The sequence below is a fragment of the Leptodactylus fuscus genome, chromosome 5 (genome assembly GCF_031893055.1).
Source record: "Leptodactylus fuscus isolate aLepFus1 chromosome 5, aLepFus1.hap2, whole genome shotgun sequence".
Taxonomy (NCBI): Eukaryota; Metazoa; Chordata; class Amphibia; order Anura; family Leptodactylidae; genus Leptodactylus; species Leptodactylus fuscus.
In genome coordinates, this window is record NC_134269.1 from 138113405 (window position 1) to 138133507 (window position 20103).

At 39.8% G+C, this 20103-nt stretch overlaps 1 protein-coding gene across 2 annotated transcripts in view; it reads right to left on the reverse strand.

The window, feature by feature from the left end:
- Nucleotides 1-20103, reverse strand: part of SLC38A1 (solute carrier family 38 member 1) — a 203401-nt gene that overhangs the window by 11643 nt on the left and 171655 nt on the right. The window contains exons 2-4 of one of the 2 annotated variants that reach the window (XM_075274365.1): nt 14694-14875; nt 7275-7353; nt 6706-6821 (exon numbers count right to left, since the gene is read on the reverse strand). In XM_075274365.1, coding sequence (XP_075130466.1) covers nt 6706-6821; nt 7275-7353; nt 14694-14812 — 314 coding nt within the window. In that variant the 5' untranslated portion in view covers nt 14813-14875. Of the gene's footprint in view, nt 1-6705; nt 6822-7274; nt 7388-14693; nt 14876-20103 lie in introns of both variants that reach the window. The other variant, XM_075274366.1, reaches the window with a different exon arrangement.

A 20103-nucleotide genomic window follows, 5' to 3' on the forward strand; every position in this document is an offset into this window, starting at 1 on the left:
TTTTTGTAACCAATTTTATCCTTGTTTTGTCTGTTATTATGAAAATTAATAAAATCCATTGAAAAGAAAAAAGGAGATTAGTATGCATCAGAATCAGATTAGTTTTTCATTAACGCTATATAAGTAGATGGTTTGTGTCCATTGTGTACATTAAACAGATCTTCTAAACATATGCACTAAAAACAATATCTCTGCACCCAAAATAGTGCAAAATCCTATTTTAGAGCTACACTATGTAGTCAGCTTTGTAGATAATTATGTAAAAAATGGCAACATGTAATGTGTAGCAACATGTAGCAGGAAGAGGATACACGTTCATTAATTTGGTTTGTTTTTGTGCAAATGTAATTATACCATGCAAAATACCTTATTTGATTATAATACTAGTATGATATGCACCTCTTGTTCTATTTATTTTTTAATCCAACCACCCACTCAAAAGATATGGCCACCCAAAGATTATATCTAAATTGGCTCTTATTCACCAAGGGGTGAGTTTTCTATGAGAAAACAAAAGCTTTCCTCCCACTTGGTGAATAAGAACAGGTGGATGGATTTTAAAAATAAAAATGCCAAATTGTTCAGAGGCAAAGTGTATATGGCTGTAGGTGTAGGGGGAGATCAAGTGTAATCTTATGATGGTCAATTCAAGCTATCTTATGTGTAAGACCAGCATATGTTTACAGGAATTGCTACTTAAAGGTTACGTGTCGCCTGAAAATGACCTATTTATTTTAATCTAGGGTAAGCAAAATGTATTTCTAGGCAAAGGCCACATGTTGCAGAAAAGTAGCTGAAAAAAAGGCTTTTTTAAGTACCAGCAAAGTGAATGAAATTTTGGCTAATCCTATCCATACATTTTGAGAAAAAAAAAACACTGTAGAAAATCTGTGCTTTTAAAAGTTGCTTGTGTTTTCCCTAGAAATTTAATAAAGACTAAAAAATGCAACAAAAAAGCAATGAAAAACGCTGCGGAAAAAAATGCCTTAGGCCGGGGCCCACAGACTGAAAACGTGGAGACGCTGCGGGAAAAATCGTGGCGTTGTACAGTGCAGGCAAATCCCATCCCCACTTTGCGGAAAAGATCGCAGCACGGACACGCTGCGATTTGCAAAGCTATTGCGGCTTTGCAAATCGCAGCATGTCAATTATATCTATGGAAACGCCAGCGGCTTTTCCGTAGATATAATTGTAACAGAAAGTCCGCGGAGGAAAACTCTGTGAACTTTCGCTTAAAAGCGCTGTGGAAAGAACCACAATGCGTTCATGCAGCGGTTCTTCCCGCAGCGCTTTAGTGCTGTGGATACGGCCCATAGGGCCTTAGCCTTAGGGTAAGTTCACATGGGGTTTTTTGGTCAGGGTTTTAAGGCTGTAATCGCCTCAAAACCCTGACCAAAAAGACGGCTCCCATTGAAATCAATGGGAGCCACTCAGGAGCTTTTTCCGGGAGCTGTTTCTCCCAACTCCCGGAAAAAAGAAGCAAGATGCTCTTTCTTCAGGCTGAGTCACCTCGTGATTCGGCCTGAAGAAACTCCCTTCTCCGGACTAGGCGGAGGCCGCCTCAGGGTCTGATCCAAAAAACCCTGTGTGAACTTACCCTTAGGCTAAGTTCACACAGAGTTTTTTGGTCAGGAATCCGCCTCAAAATCAGCCTCCAAGAAAAGCCTCCCAATATTGGAAGGCTTTTTTTTTGGAGGCTGATTTTGAGGTGGATTTCTGACCAAATTCCTGACCAAAAGCCTTAGGCTGAGGCCCCACACTGTGGAAACACTGTTTTTTGCTGCAGATATTGTTGCAGGACTGGATTGAGCAGAAGGTACAAGTGTAAGTACTTTCTATATGTTCCCCATTACCTTTGTATAACTGTTCTTGGCTTTGGCTGAAAAAAAAAAATGCTACACAAACTGCAACAAAAAAAGCTGCGTTTCTGCAACACGGGGCCTTAGTCTTAAAAAGAAAAGTAACCATGTAATAGTATCATTGATGTGAAGGAGAACCACAGTGCACAGCCTTATGTCTTCTTTGTCATAGTAAGAAGTTATTCAAAAGGAAATGAGACTTGTGAAACTGACAGTTTTTTTTGCAACTTTTCTGGTAAGTCATGTGGCTTTTGATTCAGTTACGAGGAGTGGCTTAGAATAGATTAGATGCCATATTACACAGTTTAGAGGATATTTGGTCAAGGAACAAGTCTCATGTATTCAGTTTGATTTGTATGTTTATAAAGGATCTGATAGCTCTCCTTGTGTGTTATTTAATATATATCTAGATTTCTATATTTATCATGGAATATGGGAGCTTCTTTCTACAAATCTACAATGACATAAATCACTTGCTTTATTCAAATATGGAAGTGGAGCAGGACAGCTTTTTTTTTGTCTATGTTTTTTTTTTATTTTGCCTGAGCAGCTTTGTCAGTGGATAAAAGTTCCATGACACAAAATAGATTACTATAAGAGGAAGCATTGTGATACACAATGTCAAAGACGTCTATTCGGGAAATGAACACTAACAGTCCTGGAATGTTAGTACATAGAAAGCAAGAATATGCCTGTTGTTGTGCAATAGTGATTCATGTTTGTGAATATTATTCATTTAAAAAAACTACAACTGTGGAACAAAGTCTATATGATTTCACGTGCAACATTTCTGGGAAAAAGCCACTGCAGTTTTCTGTACTGTAATTGCACTATTTTTTTTTTATAAACCTGTCCCCATTATGTTGTCAGATTGGGTCAGTAGACCCCTGGTGGAACTGGACCACATGGCTGTATTACAGGAGCAAAAATATGCCCAAAATAAGCTTGAATTAAACTGGCTAAGGGAGCCTTCACACGGAGTTAGGGTGAGTTCACACTGAGTATACGCCAGCTTATTCTGAATGTAAAACACGTTCAGAATCAGCAGCGTATAAAGCAATTCCCATTCATTTCTATGGGAGCCGGCATACGAGCGCTCCCCATAGAAATGAATGGGCTGCTTTTTTCACTACGAGCACTCCCTTTGAAGTGAATGGAAAGTGTTCGCGTGTACGGCTAGCTCTGCTCATGCCGAGCCGTACACGGATGTGAAACCATCCTAAGACTAACAACTTTGCTGCATTTTTCCCTTCCCCTATTAACTATATAGGGAAAATATCAGTCATATAATTCGGTTGTCACACGTTTTGGAAAAGCACCTGAAAAAATGTTGCATTTTTCAGGACCAGCAAAGTGAAGGACATTCTATTTCATCTCATCCACACATTGTATAAAAAAATACTGCTGAAATACTGAATTTTCAAACATTTATGTAGCATGTTAAATTTAGCTGTTTAATCTCAATAACAATTTTCATATATATTTAATGGGAGAAGAAAAAGGGACAGAAAAATGCAGCAAAATCTCAATGAAAAATGCTGCAGAAAAAAAGTACAGATTGTTTTGTTGTGTGTCATGTTATGTGGGGCCTTAGGCTCCGTTCCCACGGAGTAACGCGCTGCTCATTTAGACACGTATACACATGTCAGAGCGAGGCGCTTCAAAACAGATCCCATTGACTTCAATGGGTGCTGGCTTAGGCGCCCTACACATTGAAATCAATGGGTTATAAAGCCTTCCATTGATTTCAATGTGTAGCACATAAGCCGGCACCCTTTGAAGTCAAAGGGATCTGTTTTGAAGCGCCTCACACGCTACACATTGAAATCAGTGGGAGGCTTTATAACCCATTGATTTCAATGTGTAGCGCGCCTAAGCCGGCACCCATTGAAGTCAATGGGATCTGTTTTGAAGCACCTCGCTCTGACACGTGTATACGTGTCTAAATGAGCATCGTGTTACTCCGTGGGAACGGGGCCTTAGCCTAAGGAGTCTGAATGTAATGAGTAATTGTGAGAAAATCCACTGTACTATAGTGCCAAAAAAACCAACAGAAAAAAATAAGTACAAAAACTGTGTGGTTTTCTATAATAGGATTATTTCAGTCAGTATGGATAAAAAATGATCACACTAAGGTTAAAATGTGATTTAAAGAAAAAAAGAAGCAGCATGCTCTAAATTCAGCAGAAAAAAACATCAGCGTTTTACAGTTACAGTAAGGTGGATGAGATTCTAGTAAATCCCAGCCACACACATTTTAAAGATATGTGCAGTGGACACGCTGCGATTTCCAAAACAGTTGCGGTTTTGGAAAATGCAGCATGTCAATTGTATCTACGAAATGCCAGCGGTTTCCCTATAGGTATAATGGGAGCAGAAAGTAAAAAGCTCTGCAAGAAAAAAACGCGATGCAGTGTCACTGTGGTTTTTCCCGCAGCACTTTTTATCTGCGGCCCTTACGTGAGGCCTTAGTCTTAGGAAGCTTCAGACAAACATGGCAGATGCTCACTATGCAAATTAGTCAAGTAGCTGTTCCTTACACCAATTAGAAACACAATTATTATAGATAAAATGGTTAGTTTTTTGTAAATTTGGCACATACACTTTTTCCCTATATGTTTCAGTATGGATTAAACTTTTTAATATCTTGCTTATTATCAATTGCGAATAGCAATTGATAGATTAATATTGTTTGCCTGCCCTGAAAGACAAAATAGTGCAGTGCAAAAACAACCTGAAATTTTTCTGTATGAGCACTCAATAATCTTAAATCAAGAGAATAATACAACTTCAGTATTAGTAATTATAGGGGATTTTCCTGATCAGACAAAAGGTTATAGGTGGGGTGGGGGGTTGGGGGGGTGGCATAAAATAATAAAAGACTCATCATTACTCACCTGGTAAATCCCCCTGCTGTTCAAGATCGCTATCATGCTACCCTTTGATCTGTTTATTCCACAATATGTGATTTCTGTGGCCAATGACTGGCTTCAATGGTGCACAAGACACTGAGTTTTTTAGTCAGGAATTTGGTCAGGAATCCACCTCAAAATCAGCCTCCAAAAAAAAGCTTTTGGGAGGCTTTTTTTGGAGGCTGATTAGGAGCCAGATTCTTAACCAAATTCCTGACCAAAAAACTCTGTGAACTCAGCCTTTAGGCCAGTGATTTGCTATCATTGGCCTATCATGAAAAGGTGCATGGCCACTTTAATCGAATGCATAATACATATAATTATCTTGTATGAGGAAAGGCTCGTTTAAAGTGACATGGACAGAAAAGGTAAGGCACAAAAATGAGGAAGGGGACTTTAATGAATCTGAGGTTACATGGTAGCTCTCTATAGCATCTGCAGACAGCAGAAAGGGACCTCCCATATTCATAGCAACCCATGCTAGAAAAAACAGGTCACACTATGGTCATGTGGCTGACTGCTGAATGTGAGAGCAATATAAGGAAAGACATTCTGAGCAGACAAGTATTACTATTGATCTTTCAGACAATATAATGAGTCAAAAAAAAAATCACCGAGTGTTACTTTAAAATAGCTTATTGGTCCTACTGGCATTACCATGACCAGCAATGAGCTTGGGTTGATTAATATTTAATAGCATAAAGCTAAATAAAGGTAATACTAATACATTCTGTACTGCCTGCACATTCAGCTATCCTCCAGTATAAGTTCAATCTCAACTAAGAACCTAAGGACTTACAGTGGAATTGACCAAGCAGCTAACACAAGGCCTAATGAGGTGGAAATTTGGAAGTTCACAAAATGTAAAGTCACAGAAATAAAAACCACAGTACACTTCCCTAATAAATTGCTGCACTACACGGCTTACTACTGGTTAGCTGTTCCAATAATAGTCACCCACAATCAGGGACTGTATTCGCTGTGCTCATGGTGAACACTGGATGGACCATCATGCTACTTTATTGGCCGCTCAGAGTTACATGCTGACTGGCTCATCATATTATGCAACTTCATCAGTGGATGAATCTACACTGACAATGCACTGTCTAGCCATATGCCAGCGCTAGATGTCCTTGCAGCACATTGTGTATATTTTAACCAATATGTGAAGTGCTTGCATTGTATAGGATGTCTAGGTATGCTACAGAATTCCTAAAGCTTGTCAGCAATATGTAAATAAGTTATATACTAATTTCCTAACTCTAATAAATTAACCTGTATACATTTCTCAAACCTAGTCCTAGTAACCATTTCCCCACCCTAATCCTAATAAATAAATCTATACATATTTCCTAACTTCATCCTTAAAGGGGCTCTATCATTGGGAAAAGCCATTTTTAACTAAGCACATTCTTGCATAGCCTTTACAAAGGCTATGCCACACCTACCTTTTGTATGTAAATCACCTCAGTAGTTTTTGAATGACCCCGCTTTTATTCCTATGCTAATTAGGCTCCAGCATGCACCCCAGAAGTTTCAGTGAGCACACTCTGCTATGTATACAGCACAGGCTGCTGCTGATGTGTCATCTACCTGCTCTCACACAGCAGGGAGGAGTGCTCACTGAGACTCCAGTACTCACTCGAAGCAAATTAGATTTCCTACTATGGTTACAACAAGACAATGGTGTAAACGTGACCTATCTTGGTATATCTACTTTATGCTAAAATTTTCCTTTTTCCTAGATATGTGGTTGTGGATTCTCACAAAAAGGGGGAGTGTATTAAATGCTCCATGAAATGCTAAAAATATGTCAAAATTATGTTGCAAAATTCTGGCTCAAAGTAAGGTGGTATAAATTTAGACTAGACAGTTTGAAGATGTCAAAACCATTGATGCTGAGTGTTAAATGTGATATAAGTATGGATACTTACACAAACAGGACTATTCCTGTGTTTGCCAGAGCAAAAGCCAAGCCAAGAATTCCACTCCCCATAATAGCATTGCTCAAGTTAAAGACAGACATTCCAATGGAAGTTGTGCCGGGACTCTGTAGAAAAATTAGAATGTTCCTAAAATTACATTTGGAACAAAACAATGTTATAGATATTTAAAATGTTATCCAAATTATTACTTTGCATGAGGGTAACACTAATGGAAATTTCCATGATAACTCTATCAACCTATAGAGCTCCTCATAGGGTTAAGGGCGATGTTTTGTAGACAAGGGGGATTGCAGTCAGCCCGTCTACCCACCAAGCATACTACCAGCACCATAGTGACGTTCTATGTTCTGGATTTATTTTAACAGTGATCACTTAGTTGCCCTTTAAAAAAAAATAAAAATATATATATATATATATATATTTATACAGCACAGACCAAAAGTTTGGACACACCTTCTCATTCAAAGAATTTTCTGTATTTTCATGACTATGAAAATTGTAGATTCACACTGAAATATCTGCTAGATCTTATGAAAAAAAAACACAAGGTGACTTACATAATCATCACAGGATTTCTTCTTTTCCAAGTGACTATTGGTAAGACTTCTTCTGCTTTCACGATCGGCAATAAATTTACTGTAGAGAAACAGATGATAATGAATGTTCATTACTAGAGATGAGCGAGTAGTATTCGATCAAGTAGGTATTCGATTGAATACTACGGTATTCGAAAAACTCGTACTCGATCGAACACTACTAGCTGTTTGAAGTTAGGATTCGATGCAGAACCAGCGTTGATTGGCAGAATGCTATACATTGACAATCAACGCTGGTTCTTCTCTTACCTTTAGAAGTCTTCTCCCTGCGTAGCGTCCCGCGTCCTCTTCCGGCTCTGAATTCACTCTGCTTAGGCATCGGGCCTGGGCAGAGTCAACTGCGCAGTCAGCTCTGCCTAGGCCCGATGCCTAGCAGAGTGAATTCAAGGCCGGAAGAGGACGCGGGGACGCTGCGCAGGGAGAAGAATCCAGCCCGACCCTCACTCATGGACTTGGTAAGTAGAATTTGATCAAATGTTACCTACCCCTGAAACGAGCATTTCCCCTCATAGACTATAATGGGGTTCGAAACCCGTTCGAACAGTCGAACAGTGTGCGGCCGATCGAATCGGATTTCGAACCTCGAACATTTTAGTGTTCGCTCATCTCTATTCATTACTTTAAAAAAATAAAAATAAATAAATTCTTAGGATGGGTTCACACTTAACTTTTTTGTTGCTGTGGTTTTTTTGAGCCAAAATCAGAAAGGGATTGAACAAAAGGGTGAAGTTTCAGTAATCCTATATATTTCCCATTCCTTTTGTAGCCACTCTTGGCTTTGGCTCAAAGAAATGCAGCAAACAAAAAAAAAAACAGCTTTTCCGCAACGTGGGGCCTTAGGCTTATGCTAGGTTCATACTAGTGCAGCTTTTTTTTGTTCGAGTCTGTCAAGGAGCCGCCGAGAGCTAGACCATTAAAACAGTGGTTACAAACGGAGCCCAGAGTGAATCTAATGGGGTCCACCATGTGTCCGCTGTTTTGAAAATGAAAGTATTTGAGAAAAAATTCCTCTGTCCAGGACTTTTCTTCGTTGACTTTTGGCGGTCTCCGCGATGGAATCTCCAATGGAGACTCCAAAGCAGATGTGAAACCATCTTAATATTCTATTTGACATGATCTTTTAGAGTTTTTCAATGGTATCATTGTATACAGCTGTTTTTTAATGTTATATTGATAACCTCATGGAAAACTGCCTGAAAAAAATAACACATTTTCAAAAAAAAGCCACTGAACAAAAAATATCCCTAAAATGCAAAGCAACCAATATTGTTGTACACATCTCAAGATTTTATTATAGACTTTCAACAAACATTCCACTGGATTTTAGTCACCTGAAACACCAAGAAAACATTGCTATATACTGTGTGAGTAAGTATGCTGAAGAAATGTGTTAGAACAGGTAACAGAGTATCCAGATTCGAAATGCTATAAAATCCCATGATTCAGTAGGTCCATACACATATGAATGGATTAGCTCATTATTTACAGTTTCATGAAAAAAATAAGTGAACTCTTTGGTATTACCTGAATTTCTGCATTAATTACTAATACAATCTAAGTCACAAACACAATCTTAATGCACACAACCAGATGTACTGTTCAAGTCTTTTATGGAGCACTTTGGGGCAGATTTATTAAGACTAGCATATTGTATTAATAAAGTTCAGAATGAAAGTCTACATCAGTTAGATAATGGGATAGATTTCCATTTTAAGTTATGCCAAAAAACTGGAATGAGTTATAATGAATATGTATGGCCAAGGCATAGAGGGATTGATAAATCTCCATTGAGTATACATCAACACCTGTGGAAAGGGAAAGAGTTAGTCCAGGTTCAGATGGGGTATTTTGGACTGGAATTTGACGCAGAAGCCGTCTCACGTTCCGGTCCAAAATATGGGTAGCCATGAATGGATGCCGATGCAGTGCACTGGCATCCAGTCGCAGCACTCCGATCCGGATTAGGCCCAAAGAATGGGCCTCGCAAATCCGCCTGAAGAATGAGCATGTCGCTTTTTTTTTTTTTTTTCCGGGAGCCGGAACAAACAGCTCCCAGAAAAAGAACTGACCAGCTCCCATTAGTTTCAATGGGAGCCGTTTTTTTGGTCAGGATTTTGAGGCAGATTCCGCCTCAAAATCCTTACCAAAATACCTCGTGTGAACTCATCCTAAGGCTAGATTCACAAAACTTTGGGTGAAAACAGCCATGAAAAATTGACTTTTTCTTTACACCCGAGGAGTGCACAGATCCCTCATACATTGTATTGTATGAAGGGATCCATAAAAACAGACAAAAATAGAGAATGACCTATACTTTGACGGTCTGTTACAACGGTCCCTTAAAATATTGGTCATGTGAATATTTCTCATTCACATGAATAAATATTAATGCAGCTGTGTGACGGACGTAAAAAAAAACCCGGCTGTGACATGGCCAATTAGGACATTCATGTGAATATAGGGTAAGCCTAGATTCACATGACCAAGCTTTATCTATGAAACTTGGTCCGTATATCCTGGATTTACTGGGCATCATACGGGCAGAGGGAGTCCTGGTATAATAGTTATTTATCATGCAGCAACATAACTGATTATACTAGATTCACATTAGCGCCAGGCTCTCTGTTGTTCGGGTACGTCGGGGGACCCAAATGATGGAGAACCAGACTGCTAAAACAGCAGTTACACAAAGAATCTGGCAGACCCCAATGACTATGAAGGAGTCTGGTGGGTGTACCCCGTTTTAAAACTGAAAGTGTTAGAGAGAAAAGGTCCCCAGAGTTCCCTTTACAATAAATGATTATGTTGGGAAATGCACCCAAACAGATTGTCTCTAAAATGCTGCATTGAATATAATAGGCAGAGTGTTAGATACTGATCTATATATATCCACCTTTATATTTCCTTGGTTTGTTTACTATGTGCAGTATTGTCAGAGTTGAAAACCGACACTGGCAAATCCTTCACAGCAGGATAACCAGGATCAGATAGAGAAATCTTCTTACCTACTGACCAGCATAAGAAGCCAGCCATTGATTAACCTTCTGCTCAGGCTGATACTATAGTACATCTGCTCAGGTATCAAAATGAGGGCAAAGGTTATGTACGGTATACTAAATCTATAGCTCTGCTAGCGTTCAGTCTAACATTCACTTATATAACTGTTAATGTAGACAAGTAATGTGTTTATCTTTGAAATATTTGGTCATCAGGAATAATAACATTTATCAGTTTAAGAGCATAGTATCCTCCGTGTAGAGAACCGTTGCAACAATGAGTCATTTTAGATTTTCTAAAATCAGCACATATAACCTGAAAAGGGAAAACCCCACGTACAGCATTATACACTATTATACACCACTTGCCTAACGTGGTTTTCAGCTTTAAAACCAATATCTTATTACCAAGTGCTACTTTATACAGATGCTAGGGGATTTCTTATGGCTGTAATAACTACATTCCTGTAGTATATTCAAGGGTCACAAAGACTGAGCATTATAGATATGAACAGAGGATAGGACATACTAAATTTTGTACTAGAATAGTCTAGAATAGTTAGTATAGAAAAAAAAACCACTTGCACATGGATTTATTTGAGCTCCTGGGCCCCAATGTAAAATCTTTAACTGGGTCTGTCATCCGCATGTGTCATTTTTGACTGGGGAGTAGGGAGACCTCATCCTGTTCTTGGGGTAGATGCGGGTCTCATAGGTGCCATAAATAATCCTGATGGTAATATCCCTTTAAGCATGAATACTATATGTCTGAATGTCCTTTGTACACCTATTTGTATAGTTACAATAATGTGAACTACTAGAGATGAGCGAACAGTGTTCTATCGAACACATGTTCGATCGGATATCAGGCTGTTCGATGTGTTCGATTCGAATCGAACATCACGTGGCAAACTCCAAAAAAATTTGATTCCCCTCCCACCTTCCCTGGCGCTTTTTTTGCACCAATAACAGCGCAGGGGAGGTGGGACAGGAACTACGACACCGGAGGCATCGAAAAAAATCGGAAAAAGTCATTGGCTGCCGAAATCAGGTGACCTCCATTTTAGACGAATAGTGGATTTCAAATCTGGGTCATATGAGAATGTGAACTTTGTGACTAAGAGACAGGGATAGCTGTACAGGCAGGGATAGCTAGGGATAACCTTTATTTAGGTAGGAATGTTATTAAAAATAACTTTTTGGGGCTCTATCGGGTGTGTAATTGTGATTTTTGTGACATAAACTTTTCCCCATAGGAATGCATTGGCCAGCGCTGATTGGCCAGAGTACGGAATTCGACCAATCAGCGCTGGCTCTGCTGGAGGAGGCGGAGTCTAAGATCACTCCACACCAGTCTCCATTCAGGTCCGACCTTAGACTCCGCCTCCTCCGGCAGAGCCAGCGCTGATTGGCCGAAGGCTGGCCAATGCATTCCTATGTGAATGCAGAGACTTAGCAGTGCTTAGCCAGTGCTGAGCCAGTTGAGCCACACTCGGCTCTGCTATATCAGATGGGCTGACCGGCACACGGTGTAGTTGAGCAGAACTGGCTCAGCACTGCTAAGTCTCTGCATTCCCATAGGAATGCATTGGCCAGCCTTCAGCCAATCAGCGCTGGCTCTGCCGGAGGAGGCGGAGTCTAAGGTCGGACCTGAATGGAGACTGGTGTGGAGCGATCTTAGACTCCGCCTCCTCCAGCAGAGCCAGCGCTGATTGGTCGAATTCCGTACTCTGGCCAATCAGCGCTGGCCAATGCATTCCTATGGGGAAAAGTTAGCTTGCGAAAATCGCAAGCTGACAGGGATTTCCATGAAATAAAGTGACTTTTATGCCCCCAGACATGCTTCCCCTGCTGTCCCAGTGTCATTCCAGGGTGTTGGTATCATTTCCTGGGGTGTCATAGTGGACTTGGTGACCCTCCAGACACGGATTTGGGTTTCCCCCTTAACGAGTATATGTTCCCCATAGACTATAATGGGGTTCGAAACCCGTTCGAACACTCGAACAGTGAGCGGCTGTTCGAATCGAATTTCGAACCTCGAACATTTTAGTGTTCGCTCATCTCTATGAACTACCATTGGATGTGTATTGTACTTTTTTTGTTTATTTGATTTAGCCACTCTACTACTATTGTCTACCTAGCAGTCTGCCATAATATGAGTAATGTTTATATAAGTAACCAGCCGCTAGGAGGTGCCAGACATATCGCTACTGGTGGAGGAGACAGTGTGCGATGTTAGTGAAGGCAGAACCAGTATATTGGTATAAGGTATATTGGACTCGGCAGTAGGTGTATGTAGCAGCTGGTGTGCAGACAGTGAGGAAGGCAACCAACAAGCGTCCAGAGAGGCCATCCAAGGCAGGTAACCTTGGAGAGCCCTGCAGGAGAGGGAGAATCACAGAATTCATGCTCGCCTGCACAGCCTGCACCAAGTAGTCTGAGTTGCTTGTTATATTCTTTCCTTTATTTAACATATATATAGTTTTTTTTCCAGTAAACTGCTACGCATAACTAGTTGTATGTGTCTGTGAACATCAGTTCCTGCACTTTACATATATTCAGTTTTATATGATTTCTTTTCTATATATCAAAGCTTTACTAAAGTTGCATGTAATCTTTATAGGAAACAAATTTGCTTAAAGAAACCACAATATGTAAGTTGGTGCCACTCACAGTAAGGAACTATAAGGGGGATATGTGCCCCTCTGAGATGGAGACAGTAAGGTATCCTTACACTATGGTAATACTGGAGCCTTTAAGTCACAATACAATTGGCACTGACTTTTCACCCCTATGTAAAAATCTGAACTTTGCTGCAGTGAATTCCCAGGTACTAGGACAAGTTTGCAATTGGTATTGCAGTTTAATAACAAAATGTATAAAGGGGCTAGCTAGGAGTCACCACTGGTTGTGTTTGTAATTTCAGGGACCCCAACCAAAACTATGTATGGGGCCCTTCTAATCAACATTTTTAGGCCTTGACCCTTTTGTACTGGAACTGTCCACCTATTTGCAGGTCATAAAACCCCCATTGTTGGCTCACACAGTTTAACACCCCCTTTATTGACCCCACAGTATATTTCTCTCTTTACTGGTCCTCATATATTATTTCCCCTTTAACTTGCCCCCACACAGAGCCCCCTTTATTGACCCACACTGTATATTTCCCCTTTTACTGACCCCAAGCCCCTTTAAATGAGCCAACACAGAATATTGTCCCCTTATATGGCTTCCACACAGTTCATTGCCCTTCTTTTATGGCCCACACATGATATATTGCCCCCTTTACTAGGCCTCACATAGTACATGTACTGGTCAATCATAATACAATGTCCTTTTATGGTCCTTACAAAGCATAACGTCATCTTTTATGGCCTCCACACATTATAACGTTTTGTTGACCCCACATGGTACATTGCCCACTTTTATGGTCCCTGCTGTGAGCCTTTACCTGTTTATTTCAACAGGTAACACCTGCATTCATTCATCCATCTCCACTCCTGTTTGGGGCTGCCTCCTCTTTAGTCTCCAGAGGGCACCATGCACTACATGTGGGAACTAAACAATATCATGTTGTGATGTATTGCAGTGTATCGCTCCCCTGGAGCCCACAGTGGAGCAGGCCTTGACAGTGGCGAGGATGGGTAAATAAACTAGTGACTGCTACCTGCTGGAATAATCCAATAGGTACCAGTCAATTAAAAAAAAAAAAAAAAAACACGTTATAGTGCAACCTGCTGCTGTAGGGCCCTCCTAATCGTTGGGGCCAAACACATTATGGCAAAACATGCCCCTTAGAGTTCCCAATGCTAGTCAGCATGGTAATATTACATGTAGAGAATACAGGAATACAGCTGAGATCAATAACTGAAAGGTACAAAAAGAAGCAAAGGTAGATCCAAAGAAGTCAACAAGTCAAAGACAAGCCAAGGTCAGGAACTGGTTTAAAGTACATGCTAAAGTAAATGAGTAGCAAGATGTGCAATAAGCTGGGTGCCTGTATGCTAAGACTTGGCAGTGAGGCATTGGGAATAGTTGGGCTCTTCAAGTGTATATTTCTGTAAAAAAACAGTAGCTGGCAACACAAATTATGACATATAATGTGTTTATTGGAGTTATTGTTTCAAGGGCTTTAACCTGTGCCCGCTCAATATCAGAAAGCATTTTTTCCCTTTTGGAATAAAACCAACAATCCAAAAATCTATTTTTAGATCTCACATGACTGACTTTCTCTGGCATTTGTAAGATATGCTTAGCACAGAAAAAAACATTGGGCAGCATTCAATGAATGAATTCTCTGATATAGCCAGAATCTGTTAATTACTATTAGGGGATATAACTACTAATCTTTGATGCAAGCGTTATAAATGGAAACATTACCCACCTGCTGATACGACTGCCGTCTGCTTCGATGAGCTCATTGGAATCATTGCTAATGTTGTCATCCTCCGGTGTGTTCATATTCTGCAATTCAGTCAATTCCAATCCATTTTTAAACGGCATTTTAAACCCTTCTTTCCAGTTGCTAGCTTTTACTCAATATGTAGGGTATGCTCAGTAGCGAACCTTTAAGAAAAAAAGTGAAAGTTAAGGACTTAAGTCCCAATATTTATATAACAGCAAAATTCTTCTGTATCATTACAGCCTCCTGTCTCAAACAAATTCACACACTAGGGTCAATTTCATAAATGTAGTCATGTTGGTTGCACTAACTTCACAGCTCATTGTATATAATAAATGTGATCCATCTTTAGACACATTTGCCTAGAGGCTGTATTACACACTAGAATCCATCTAGAAAAAGTGCCAGTCAGCGAGGAACACATGGACCGGCACACATTTACATTGGCCTAATCACACAAACTTATTGGGGGAGGAACGTTCTTTACTGTGATTGATTCTCCCCCATTCGACTGCATTGATAATTATTGGTGGTCCTGACCTGATTACTCAGGGCTATATGCTGCCAATAATCTGCATCTTTTATACAGCTGACCATTAGTCAGATGATTGCACGCGCTATGGAGCCCTCATTACTTATAATAGTTGTGAATATTGGGTAGTAACTTAACACAACCTCTTAGTTTTCCTCCTTTAGGCCGGGGTCCCACGGGATGTAAGCGCCGCGACGCTGCAGGAAAAATCGCAGCATTGTACAGTGCAAGCAAAGGGGATGGGATTCATGTGAATCCCATGCCCACTTTGCAGAAAAAAACGTAGTGCGGACACGCTGCGATTTGCAAAGCCGTTGCAGCATGTCAATAGATATAATTGTAACAGAAAGTCCACGGAGGAAAACTCTGCGAACTTTCTGTTGAAAGCGCTGCGGAAAGAACCGCTAAAGCCCCGCGTTGCGGAAACGCAGCTTTTTTTGTTGCAGATTTTGTTGCCGTTTTTTGAGCCAAAGTCAGGAGTTGATCGAGCAGAAGGGAGAAATATAAGAACTTTTTATAAAGTTCCCATTCCTTATGTAGCCATGTTTGGCTATGGCTCCGAAAAATGCAACAAAATCTTAAAGAAAAAAAAAAGCTGCATTTCCGCAATGTGGGGCCTCAGCCTTAGCCTGAAAGAGCAGCTCCTGTCTCCATTATAGGATAAGCTGCCCATTGGTATTAAATTCTGAGAAATTCAGAAGAAGATGAATGGCCCATCACTCCTGCCAGAACTTTAGTGGTACTGGTCGCAGTACTATTTTAGCCAGTTCTATTTTGTCACCTTTATTCCACTTCCAAGTGTCTCATCTTAACATAACTGCACACCGTGACCGTCTGGTCCTAATGCCTTAGGGAGCTGACTTTCTTAAACAACAAAAATAGTGGCAGAGTTTCTAAGAAAAAAAGACCACAGTCAAGTCGTCATTTTTGTAACAAGTGGCAAAGAGTTTACATTTAACCCTTCATTTCCCTCTTGTTCTGGGAATAGTTTGCTTGACCCAAGTCCCAAACCATTTAAAATAAATCTTGTTTATTTATTTATTTATTTTAATAAGTGAGCAACCTCTTAATGTATTTTGCACAGTTTTTTGTCTTACAAGTCAAGCTCCATGGCTTATTGAGAGAACGGACTTAGCCTAATGGAAGGTAACATGGCTTAAAATGTGCAAAAAAAAATTGTGCCAAAATTTTGTCTCAAAATATTACTAAAGGAAGAAAACTAAGAGGTTAAGTTACTACCCAATATTCAGGACTATTATCAGTAATGAGGGCTCCATAGTGCTTCCAATCATCTGACTAATAGTCAGCTGTATAAAAGATGCAGATTATTGGCAGCATATAGCCCTGTGTAATCAGCAATCACCAATAATTATCAATGCAGTCGAATGGGGGAGAATCAATCACAGTAAGGCTAAGGCCCCACGTTGCGGAAACACAGCTTTTATTGTTGCAAATTTTGCTGCAGTTTGAGCCAAAGCCAGGAGTATAAAATCTGAAAAAAAAAAAAAAAAAAAGCTGCATTTCTGCAACGTGGGGCCTTAGCCTAAAACGCAGTGTTTTTTTCCGCTGTGTTTCCGCAATGCCCAAAAATGCTGTGTTTCCGCCCAGTGGGGCCTTAGCCTCAAGGAGTTTTCCAGGATTTGGACATTGATGACCTATGCTTAAACTGAAAGTGTCACCAGTATATAACCTATTGTTTAAATCCCGTTTTTTATATTAAACATGTTTTAAAGAATTTATTATGTTTAAATTTTACGTTATTTTTTTTTTTTAAACAAATTCCAACTTTTGCCGCTAAGGCCGGGGCCCCACATGGCGTAAAACCACCGCGTTTTACAGTCACAGCAAAGTCCTCACTTTGCGGTAAAAAAATGCGTTTTTTTAATCATGCTTTTGTAAATCGCAGTATGTCAATTATACCTACGGATACGCTGGGGGTTTCCTGATGGGTATAATTGAAGCAGAAAGTCTACAAAGGAAACCTCTGCGGACTCTCTATCCAAAGTGTTGCGGGAAGAACTGCAATAGTTTCTGATTTCCTGTCTCCTGAAAATGGACGATGGGCCATAGATACAATGGAAGAATTTTCTAGGCATGCTCTGTACTGAGGTCATTGAACAGAAAGAGAAGTAGATAACCTGTCAAACTAATCTATTGAGACTTCTGGACTCTTATCTACATACGCATAATAGCTATAATCATCAGTGTGCTGACAAGTGCAGAGAATTTTCGGAAAATAATGACATGGAAATGAATAATAACATAGAAAATGTTGTTGGATGAAATTTGACAGGGAGAACTAATAGTTTTGTACTACAGATGCAGGCTGTGGGTAAAAACAGCTGCAAGGACAAACCTGCTTCAGTACATCTCAAGGGGAGCAGGATTGTCCTTGCAGCAATATGTTGCGATGAGCCTACAGCTGCAGTGCAACCTTTCTGCTCACCCTATCCATTTTATGGGTAAAAAAGTGATACTGTCATATACTTGTACAGAATCTGCACCATTAGTAACAGAGAAATTCTCTTACTTTTTATATTTTGATAACAATTAAATGAATATAATTGTCAGTTTCTGATATACAGTAACTGTATGAAGATGGGATTTTCAATAAACAAATGTACCAGTTGTACAGGCTGAGACAAAGATGTTTAATAATATTCAGAAACACATTGAAAACATACTTATTATGTATTAGATTTTGTTTGATATAAATATTAAGACAGAATTGTCACAGACATTTTAGGCTAGGTTCACATCTGCAGTATTCATGTGTCATAGTTACAGAAAAACAGAATGGATGTTAAAGAGAACGTGTCATGTCCTCTAATACAGTGAATATTATAAACCATTTGAAAGCTGTTCTGTGAATTTACTACACTCTTCTCTTTAGTGTGTAGCCTCTTCCGATATTGGTGCTATTAGTATTGGATACAATATGACTGTACTGTCAGGCAATGTGACTCGCTGACTGTGAGCATGTCGCTTCTTTTTTCCGTGAGCCATCTTTTTGGTCAGGATTTTGAGGCGGATACGGCCTTACACTTATACCCAGACTTACACTTATGTTGATTTTTTTTTTTTTTTTTAGAAAAATGGAACAGTTATTGTGGAATTTCTTTGAGCCAAAATCAAAAGTGGGTTGAAAGACTATAGGAAATATGCATGAAGAATTTATACTCTTCTTTTCTATTGAATCCACTTCTTGCTCAGCTATAAAGAACTATATAAAAAATTGTGATGGTGTACCCCCCCCCCCCAAAAAAAAAAAAAAACAAAAACAAAAAAAACTAAGAAAAAAAAAAGAGTAGGGCACATTCGTAGTTCTGTCTAATATTATGACACGTGAAATATAGTGAAAATCTGATGTGATGTGGTGGTCATATGTATAAAAGTAATAGCAGATGCTACTAAAATAAGCTGGATCTGCCAATAATCTGCAGATATATAATTCATGTGTATGGCCAGTTTTTGTGTATAGAGATGTAAGTTGCACCAGAATTATTACAGTGGTTGATGCAGGATGTTTAATCTGACACACCATTAGATTATCTACTCATAGACCTCATTCACGTGTCCACATCCACAAATAAGTGAGGCCTGTGCTATTCATGAAGAGAACCCCATCCTATTCTTATATCTGTGAAAAAAAATCAATATATTTTTGTTTCATTTCCAATATTTTGTAGATCTCTGGGTCTGTAAATATGGATGACACATGGACATCATCTGAGTTTTTTTTTTTTCATGAACCCATAGACTTTCATAGTATGATGCATCCATTAAGCATCAGTGCAAAAAGTCTGTGCTTCTGTTGTTTTTTTTTTGTAGACATCTAAATAAATACATTGAAATGAATTCTATTCTACTAATATTATAAAGTGTGTTTGTTCCTCAATCACGCAAAAGCGGCTGAACGGATTTGAATGAAATTTGGCATATAGATAGATTGAAACCTCAATTAAAACATAGGCTTCATGACTGTTATGAATTTATGTTCACATACTATATTATACTGCTCTTATCTCAGCTTCTGAGAAAGCTAGGGCTGTTATCTCTCTGTGTAAACACTCACCAACCCTCAGTGGTTTGTGGTCATGCATTTGCATATTATCTGATCTGCTCCAGGCACTGCTGACAAACTGACATGGGCAAACACCTTTAATCCAAATTGGCAGTTTGCCAATTTTCAACATGCCTGGAAAAAGAAAATATAATTTGTCGCAAACAACGAAATCTATGAAGGAAACCAGAAGCCACAGAGTTATCTTCAAGTGGAGCTGAGGGGGATCATCGACACCAACAACACACTCATTATATGGTGTCACAGCGAGCTGCTGAGATACCGGAACAATCACAGGCACAGCTCGAGGAATTAGTTCAGCGGCAGGCCAGCTTGAGAGCTGCCATAACGCCGGAGCATGCGGACCATCAACGTCAACAACACGTTCAGTATATAGCGTCCAAGCAAGCTGATGAGATACCAGAACAATCACGGGCACAGCGCTAAAAACGAGTTCCGCAACAGGCCAGCTTGACAGCTGTCGAAACGCCGGAGCAGGTGGATCATCAACACCAACAACACGCTCATTATATGGTGTCCCAGAGATCTGCTGAGATACTGGAACAATAACAGGCACGGTGTGAGGAACAAGGTCAGCAACAGGACAGCTTGACAGCTGCCGAAATGCCAGGTCAGGCAAACCATCGATTTGCTGAATAAGGGGGATCATCCACGCCAACAACCCACAGATGAAGTCGCGGGCATAGGCTCGTACGTACATATGTCACATGTATGTGATATGCAGACGTGTGAATAAAGCCTTAGTTTATATCTCCTATTAGTTATAACATTGGGCA